Below are 9,603 nucleotides of genomic sequence, written 5' to 3'. Positions count from 1 at the left end.
GGGGGCCGGCGCTGCAGTTAAAAGACAGTTTGAAAGGGGATGGAGGTGTTGACTCCCTAGAAGGCAGACAGGTCCCGCAGAGGGACGTGGGCCAGTTCGGAGGGCTGGGCAGGCACCAACTGTGTGAAGTTTATTAAGGGCAAGTGCCGGATTCTGCGCCTGGGAGAGGGCAGCTGTGGACGTACGTACGCGCTGGGGAATGAGAGGCTGGAGAGCTCGTTTCCATGGGGTTCCTGGTCGATGGAAAGATGGATATAAAGCAGCAGTGCCCTGGCAGACAGGAGGGCCGCGCGTGTCCTGGGGGCATCAGGCACAGCCGGGCAAGGGAGGGGATTGTCCCCTCTGCTCTGTCCTGGGGCGGCCTCGCCTCCAGTGCTGGGAGCATTTTGGGGTGCCACAGTATAAAAAAGACTTCAGGCTGTTAGAGAACTTCCGAAAGAGACCTGTGAAAATAGTGAAGGGCTAGAGGGCTGAGGTCACTTGGTCTGTTCAGCCTGGAGGAGACTGAGGGGAGACCTCATCGTTAAAGTTACAATTTGGTAGTAAGGGGAAGGGCAGGCACTGACCTCTTCTCTGTGGTGACCAGTGACAGGAAACAAGGGAATGGCCTGAGGTTGTGTCAGGAGAGGTTTAGGCTGGATATTAGGAAAAGGTTTTTCCTCCAATGGGTTGTTGGGCACTGGAGCAGTTTCCCCAGAAAATTGAATTACATCACGTAACTGTCTTAGAGCCTGACAGCTCTGTTATTACAGGACTGCAGACACCAAGTGGTCAATGCCCTGACCTGTTAAGGTTACCATGTTCCCAGCCAGGTGTCTCAGATACATGTCTAGCTGTGAGCAATCCAGCAGCTTTGATAGCAGACTCCATACCTACCATCAAGTGGGTCCTTTGACTCTCAGGCTCACTATTCCACTTCTGTGCTTATTGCTGGGAGGTGAATGGACTAGTTTAAATCTAGATTTTGTGAGTAGACTTGGATCTACTTGCCACCTGGGGATAAGGTTGCCTTTTCCCTGGCTTACAGAATTTGCAGGCAAGGGGTTAACTCGTGTATGCGCAAATGATACAGGTCTACTGTGCCGGGTTTGCAAGTGCCTGGATACCTCGGAGGCCTCTTAGGTCCTGGACTGCCCTACTGGCAAATATCACACTCCTGCAGTTCACAATGACTTATTTCATGGATTTTTAGACTGTGTGCTCTAGAATATATTTTTCTTGGGGAAATATCTTGCAGCCCTGTGCTGCAAGCACTTGGTGTTTCTTTACCTTTGGGTTTTGGTTCCCTGCAGGGTGGGGCTGTGGGTCCACTTGCCCTAGCAGCTGGTCAGTGCGAAGGCAGTTTTGTTGTCGCTTATATTTTCAATTGTGCTTTTTGTGATAAAGTGATATGATTTGCGCCAATTGTAGTTATATTAATATTTCAGAAAATAATTGTTACAAATGAAGGAAATTCAGTGTCAAGAAGCAGATGTGCCCCTTTTGCAGATGTAAAAATAGGATACAGGATGTAGTTTTGGAAGTAAGAATTGTCCTAAGACCTTGGGATGGACAAAATTGGGCAGATCTGAAGCTGTGGTTCTTATCTATGACATACAAGGCTAATTTCTTGGAACATAATGCTACTTGTATAACACAACACCTGATACACATGTGCAAGCTGTCAGGTCAATCCGAGGGCAATGATGAGGAGCATAAGCCTTCCTCCAACAGCTACCGAAAGAGGACAGAAGACCCCCCAGCAACAAGTGAAGTGTGTGCCATGAAATATAAATGATGTAGATTTTAGCATCGGAAATAGGAGGGAATTTATGGGAAATATTTATGAATATGTATTAGCATATGGTATGTAAGTATAGTATGAAATGTATTCTATGTACGTGAGGCAGGAAAATCCCCCCCGTACCCCAATCGATTTTGCTTATGCTTTATCAGAACCTCAGTTGTACTTATTCCCTGCCAAATGTATTTCATCTCAATTAAAATGCTGCTAAAATTTAACTTTGTTGCCTTTTGAATTGGACATATGGGAATTCATTTATAACATTTTCAATTAATACTTGTCCACCTACTATAAGGTGATGCCATGACAATAAATAAAGCTCATGTAAAAAGTTCATCATGCCCTGAAAGCCCGTCTCAAAAACATGTTTGAAAAATAATCCAAAATTTCTTTGGTATACCACATCTGTGTCCATTTTTAATTCTGCTCTATTAGAAGGATGTTGAAATACTGAAGTGAGCATGGCACAGTCCCCTGCTATTGTGACTGGAGTGGGTGCTGTACAGGAGAGTCTGAGATAATTGGTTTTGTCTTAAGAGGGGAGTGCCAAATGACGATATCTTCACTAATACACTAATAGAAGGACGTGCAGAGGACGGACAGAGCCAGACTCTTCTTGGATCTACTCAGCAATAAGACAGAACACTTGTGAATACAAGGGACAACAAGCATATAAATAGAAAGAAAAGTATCCTCACTATGAGCCATGGTTGAACACTGAAACATGGTTACAGGGAGGTTGTGGAGTCTCCATCCTTGGAGATATTCAACACCTAACGAGAGAAGATTCAAACTATATGATCTCTAAAAGTCCTCTTCAGCCTAAGTTATCCTATGATTTAAATGATGGCTCTTTTTAATCTTCTATACAGCTCTCTATCAAACTAAAATTTTATTTTCAGCTTATTTTAATTGTGAAGAGATAAAAGCTAGGAAATACTTTCTAAAAATTCAAGGTTGTTTCTTTTTTTTACTGACTGAGCCATTTCTTTGCCAATAGTTCAAGAAAGAAACATTCTTTTTGATTGTGAACACTTTGAAGTAGATTTTTCTGCCATTAATTGATCAGATCACGCATCTAACTTAAAATTTATAGGGAATAAAATAAAAGCTTGTTTCTCTTGAAAAGTGTACAATCTAGGAAAATCTTGATTCTGCAGAAGAATTCTTATGTATCCTTTCTTTGTTGTAATAGGGTCTAAGTTAGATCTCAGGTATATGGCCAATGAGTGGAAGTAGATAAAAATATAAAGACAATTTGGAAATAATAATCAATTTTTAAAAATAGCTGTCTTGTCTTGTAAAAAATGAGAAAAATTAAAGATATTTCCCTAACCAGATATGCTTAGATTTCAAATCAAGATTCAACTGAATGTACACCAAAGATTATTTATTCATGTAATAGTTCTTTCTTGTTTGTGGCCTTTTTCTGGTGAATGAAAATTAGATTTGCTGAATGTATCTTTTAAACCAGTAAGAAGACTCTGCAGGTTCTTTGTTTCAGGGAGGGTTGTATGATGATTGTTGTGGTCAGTGACTGAGCAAATTTTTAACTAAAGGTATTGCCTAATACTATTCTACCATAATTTATAAAAGCAGAACTGGTTTACAGTGTTATAGGAAGATTATGTCATATCTAGCAGATACTTGTTGTAGCATAAGCAGTTTTGAGGACAGAGACTATTGTCATCCTGATGTTTAAATTTAGACTTAATTAACTCTAATTTTCCTATGTCTGAAGAGTCTTGTTCTAGAATGATGTGTTGTTTTATTGGTGTTTTTGGTTTTGTTTTTTTAAGAAATGGAAAAGCTGGTTGCTTGTGTACAAAGAAGGCCAAATGCTCTTTTTAGACTGATTTGCTTTCCATGGGCTGGAGGTGGAACTTCACAACTTGCTCAATGGGGCAAACTCTTCGACGACTCAATTGAAGGTTAATAATTTTCGTAGTTACAATAGAAGTTAAGCAATTCTGAAATACACAATAGGCAGATTTTTTCATACAATTGTTGTATTGCACTAAGTAGTTAGTTTGTTTTGCACTGAGTGTTGCTTGGGTGCACTTTCCCATGAACCTTTGCACCCCCTTCACCTGATATCCCCTATCTCTCCTCTCCCCCTGGGTCAGCCCCCACTGGTCAACAGACCCCCTCCCCCCTTTTCCCCTAGGGATTAAAACTCCCCACATAGAGAGTCTCTCCTTCTTTTTCCTCCTGTGCTCCAAGGTGTAGGTTCTGCATTAAAGCAGTGGGACTGTGTCCCATTAGGACTAAGAGCGCCTTTTGTCTTTTATCTTCGTCCTAGCCCAGGTTTCCCCCTGTGGTCCATAGCTAGCCTGGGTTAGACTGCAGGGGTGAGGGAAGCTAGGGCATACAATAGTCTTGAGAGCACCACAGTCTTTATCCAATGTTTATTCTCCAGAAAGGAAGGAAGTAGCATTCATTAGGAACTAGCATTTCCACTATGGTAGATTTTCTGTGCCACCTTGAATCAAATTACGTTAGATTGGGTGAAAAAATTATATCCTCAGAGCTACATTTCACAAAAGTATAGCATGCTTGACTGCTTCAGAAACTATTGGTATGATTCAGAAACAGAAATGCACTGCATATTGTTGATAAGCCAGTCTTCAGCAAGGTTAACAGTGAAGATATGAGAACTATTTTTAATTTTGAGAAGCTGCAGAGTATCTCTTATCCAGTGTTTGTACTTCTTGTATCAAAACTGAAATTCAATCTATGAATTTTATAACAGTGAAATGACTTTTAGTTACACTGTGAAGTAATGTTCATTGCTCAAAAGATATATCAGCACTAAAAAGATCCATTGCTTGACCTACTTGAAGAGGAACCAGGGCCATTTTCCAGACCTTCCACAAAGAAAAAATAATTTCATATTCATGAGCACTGCCATTGCAGTTTTACCAGTCTTCTAAACGCATGTATACTTTCCAGTAAGCAATTACACATTGAATTTCCTTGAAATAAGGGGGGAAAAACAAAAAAGAAGTAAGAAAAAGTTTTTATCCACTGGAACTTCCAAGAAAGTTATTAAGGAAATGGCCTAGGACCAAATGCAGATGAATAAAGTCAGGGCACAGCATGTTCTTTCAGAGATGGGTTCTGCAGAAAGTGTAAAAGATGCAAACTTTTCTGTACTGGTATCTATGGTATTAGATAGGCATGGCACTAGGTTGGGGTTTATTCTATCTAAAATACTTTGTGTCTGACCCATTACTTCTACATAACTGGCAGTATGCATAATGTCCAGGAAATTTGAAAAAATCAACTTTTTTTTCTGATCTATTAATTCCTTACTTTCACTAAACAGTGAGATGAAAATCCTCAGTTTTGAAAGGAAAATAATAAAAGCATGTAAATTTTCCTTCTCTATAAATATATATAACTATAAATATAACTATAAATACAACTATCCACTAATTTACACTATGATTCCACATTTTCCAATGTGCAGTACTGAAGAACTGACAAAGAAGAAACAGGGATTGCACAATTCTAATATAGTCTCGCTTAGTAATGCTGCCCTTGAAAGGATATATTTTACACAACCCTCAAACTTACTATTATTAAAATGAATGAATTTGGGGTTGTTATTAAAACTTATAACAATAAAATTGCTTTCAAACCTCAGCTAAAATCAGGATCTTGTGGATTCTGACCCAAGGCATTTATCAATCAAATCAGCTGGAGGGGCAACATTTGAGACTAAAGGAAGAGTGGAAACCTAATCTCTTGCAGAATTAAATCACAGTAGCAGCAATAGCAAGCAAGTGCACAGTATCAACTGTAAGAAGGATTAGTTTAAATAGTATTTATATCCTGCAGAATAGTTAAAAAAATAAAATTATTTTACTGTATCTATTTGAAATAACTATAATTCTTTTACCTCCCTTCCTTCACTTCTTCTGCAGTGTTCTGTATAAGGCTTCCTGGAAGAGAAAGTCGTCATGAAGAGCCTTTTGCAAAAGACATGACAAGTGTAGTTAATGAAGTTACAAGTGTTTTGTTAAAAGAATTCAAAGAAAAACCATTTGCATTTTTTGCTCACAGGTAAAAATAAATATATTTTTAGATACCCTGGTGAAGGAGCTTCTATTTGTGAGCTCTAGGAGTAGAGAGTTACTTTGCTTTTATTTGCAAAACCTTTAGGAAAAATATGCTTCTGCAAGGATCTTCTGTCAAGTCATCCTAAAACATGCAGTTACTCTCAAAACTCTACTTATTTATTTATTTATACCTTCAGGCACAACATCTGAACATGTATTTCTAATCAATATAATACATTTATTGTTAATATTTGTGTCAGTGCTTGATCTATATGAATGCAGGGGGTGAACCACTCATGAAACAGATTTTAAAGATTGCTGAGTCTCAAGTATTCAAAGTAACTGTTCTTACTGAAAATTAAGGAGACTATTAAAAGAAAGACTGTGAAAAGGTCTTATTTGCAAAGTTGTACTGTGTCAGAATACACTTCATGTCAATTAACTAATGTCATTGTAATCAGCATGTCATATATGGTTTCAGCAACTGTTCAAGGTAGCCAGTTAGCACTGAAATTAAAATTATATTTATATTTTCCAGTTTTTATGTATGTTTTTACTTACTTTGCTTTAATTTCTTCTTTTGATGCAGTTTTGGAACTTACACAAGTTTAGCCGTTGCACTTCATTTGAAAGAAAAGTACGGACTGGAGCCAGTCCATCTTTTCTTGTCATCAGCACATGCCCCAAATGTAAGCTATGGGATCATTAACATTATGAAACAGAACCATAAATTAGCTACTAATAGTAAAAGTGATATTTTACAGTATGCTATGGAGAGTAGTTTTAATATAAAATTAACATTTCTTCAGAATCTTTGGAGTGAAAAGTGTTCTGATGTAGATGCAGAATACATAATATTCACTGCTGCTGACTGTGGTAATGCAATCCTTACACCTCTAGCAGGTGCTTCCAAATAAGGAGTCTCACTTTACCTTTTGACATGTTAAAAAGTTAAGCTGGAAAGTTCTGTGGATTTCTCTTTGTAATTGTAATTGGCTCGGAGCCAACCCAGAAGTGTGGACTGGACTCCGAGAATGTAACTCAAAGACTGTTGTTACTCTCATTGGGCCAAGGGCCAAAAAGCCCAGCTAAACTATTAAGTACTAAAGAGAGAGAACAAAGGAACTCCACAAATTTTCGAGGTGCTGTAGCAAGCAAGGAGTTTGTCTCTGTGCTGTGCTTGGTTTTGTTGTTTTGTTTTTTGTATTATTTTCCTTCTTTATTAAAACCTTTTTGATTTTTCAAGGCACTCTTGATCATGCCGTCTTGCTCATTGTTATAGCTATGTTTCTGCCAGGCTGGACCCTCAGAGCGAGGGTAAAGCCCATAGCTAACCTTAGCCTTGGGAGAACAATCTCCTTAAACTAATGCTTGAACTAATTAATTCTTAAACTAAGTAATCCTTAAACTAAACTTTTTTGATAATTGTGTTATTTAGTATGGCCATTGGCTTAAAACTCAAAAGCAATCAAACCAAAATACTATATGGTCTTCCTTACTGTGTAATATGTAAACTGTCTTGAACTAGTCTTTCATAAACTTGCTGCATCAGCCCTTAATACTCCATTTTTTTCTCTCCTCATTCTTTGTAGGATTTTTAATCAGTTTTTTCCAAGATTCTGCTAATTCTGCTAGTCTTTCTCAGAAAAACAGTAGTGAAGTGACATTTTTCCAGTCCTGTCCTCAGTCAGAATTTGCTATTTCTGTTCTTTAGTTTCTAAGGCTTCTTAGCAGTCCTGAGTATGAGCTAGTGATTGATGGAAGCAATTGTAATTCCTGCAAATTTCCATGATCAGCTGATCTCTTCAGTCCTACATTAGCCAGGTTTATGTCCAGTGCTAGGCTTTTCTTTCTCTTAGATTATTTTACTAGTTGTACGTCAATAGTAAGTCAAGCTTGAACAAAATAATATTAACAGCTATTTGTCTGTATAAGTTTCAGAAGTAGAGAGCACTTGGCTCACTCATAATTTGTAATTTCAGTAAGCATAGTCCACTGACCCTTTCCGTGAAGTGTTCTCAGTGAATGGTAAATTAATCAGCCATCATATTCTGGAGATGGAAAATTATTGTACTTTTTACTAAAATAATTTGAATGAAAATATTATTTAAAGTATATTATATACAACACCTGATCTGTTTTCTTTGGTACTGACAGTCTGCAGGACATCTTACCCTCAAAAACAGGACCCTACCTGATGATGACGATGACTTTCTTGCATGTATGGAGATTTTTGGAGGAAATTACAAGATTCCACAAGATGGAGGCATTAGGAAAAATACAGTGGTTATCTCCAGAGCAGACACTATAGTTTTTCAGACATTTACGTAAGTTTACAGCTTTGTATTACTTCTGTATTTGTATTTCACATTTTTACTTTTGTCTGATCATGTTAGGCTTTCTTCTTTCTTTCTTAGTAACTTGCTCTCATTTCCATTATAAAAATAATAAGAAACAGTAAACATAGTTTTTTTTTTTCCTTTGTGTGCTTTTGTATTTGTTTTCTAGTATTCAAGCCCTAGATGAAACCATAGCATACTGCAGCAACCACAACTGTTACTGCAGTAGCGAAGCTGTCATGGCAGGATTACAGTTCTACCTAGGATCCAAAATTAGCAGCTACTAAAAGGGAATATTCCCGTGTCTTTTATTGTTTTCTGAAATTAACAATCTCAGCTCATCATGCTTCAGGAGCACTGCATTCAGCCTCCAGATCCAAGGTCCTCCAGCCTAACCAGAAGAAAAGAATCCCTGTGTTCTGGGCACCCAGATAGCAACCAGCTGTCTAACTAATTCAGCTGTCCTGTGTTCTAACTGCTCTCCCCACTGGATGTTGCACAGCAGCTCATGTAGCTGAGTGGTTAAGGCTTCTTACCTTGGCAAAAACAAGGACATTCTTGGATGTGGACCCATTTTGGTCTTAGGAATCTGGCACTGAAAGATGTTGAAGTGTTAAAACTTGTATATAAGTAGGTAACATCAGTATTTATTGTAGTGAGAATTGTTATTGCAGGTTGAAGCTCTTTTTTTTCCCTAACTATTGGGTCATTCTTTCTTTATAATTTTAGATCTAATTGCAGTAGGGTAAGGGAGCTCAGAAACTTCAAGATGCAGTATTTTCTTCTCCTGATGTCCTGTATAATCTAACTCCTGAAATTTGTTAAGTTTTGGAGAAGAACAAAAAAAGTTTTTTGTACGTGGAAGCAAATTCCAAACATAGGTATCTTATGGAATGTTTTATGACTTCTTTTTATGTTCACAGATTTGAGAAGACAGAAAAGAATATCCCCTTCTCCTGTGATGTTACCTACTTTTATGGATCTGATGATAAAATATATGATTCACAAGGTACTTTGCTTAAATGGTTTTCCCCTTATACTTACACATTTTCTTGTTGTATTGCACCCGTTAGAGTTTTCTAGGCTCCATCTCCTTCTTAAAAGAAACAAATCAACAGAGCAGTTTCAATGTACAAACCAAAAAGTTGATATGGGATTTAAAATAATTATTAAATAATAACTTTGAAATAGTTATACAAAATGATAACAACAGTTGACATTTCTCTGACACTTTAAATATATTTTTTAGGATGGCGAGAACTAACGTGTGGAGATACTTCCTTTTATCAGCTTCCTGGAGATCACTTTTATCTGCTGAAACCATCTAATGAAAGTTTCTTGATAAAACACATCACAAGATGCATAGAAAATGCTGGTCTATGAGTATTTCCCTCAATTTTATCAGCAGAATATGTAA

At 37.6% G+C, this 9,603-nt stretch overlaps 1 protein-coding gene across 1 annotated transcript; it reads left to right on the top strand.

Moving 5' to 3' along the window:
- Nucleotides 1-16: 16 nt before the first annotated feature.
- Nucleotides 17-9,574, top strand: OLAH (oleoyl-ACP hydrolase). The gene is made up of 7 exons (XM_083867976.1): nucleotides 17-181; nucleotides 3,583-3,714; nucleotides 5,713-5,851; nucleotides 6,437-6,536; nucleotides 8,005-8,174; nucleotides 9,110-9,195; nucleotides 9,436-9,574. The coding sequence occupies exons 2-7, from the start codon at nucleotides 3,585-3,587 to the stop codon at nucleotides 9,567-9,569; spliced, it is 759 nt and encodes a 252-aa protein (XP_083724102.1). The 5' UTR covers nucleotides 17-181; nucleotides 3,583-3,584; the 3' UTR covers nucleotides 9,570-9,574.
- Nucleotides 9,575-9,603: the final 29 nt, after the last annotated feature.

The sequence above is a fragment of the Zosterops lateralis genome (genome assembly GCF_965231275.1).
Source record: "Zosterops lateralis genome assembly, chromosome: 1".
NCBI classification, from domain to species: Eukaryota; Metazoa; Chordata; class Aves; order Passeriformes; family Zosteropidae; genus Zosterops; species Zosterops lateralis.
The sequence above is the reverse complement of the archived record's forward strand: the minus strand, read 5'-3'. Positions and strand labels throughout refer to the sequence as shown.

Bases quoted from the DNA above. Each gene is read 5' to 3' on its own strand.
- OLAH (XM_083867976.1), top strand. From the start codon at position 3,585: ATGGAAAAGCTGGTTGCTTGTGTACAAAGAAGGCCAAATGCTCTTTTT. The intron at 3,715-5,712 runs GTTAATAATTTT...CTTCTTCTGCAG, and splicing joins CTTCGACGACTCAATTGAAG to TGTTCTGTATAAGGCTTCCT. The intron at 6,537-8,004 runs GTAAGCTATGGG...TGGTACTGACAG, and splicing joins CATCAGCACATGCCCCAAAT to TCTGCAGGACATCTTACCCT.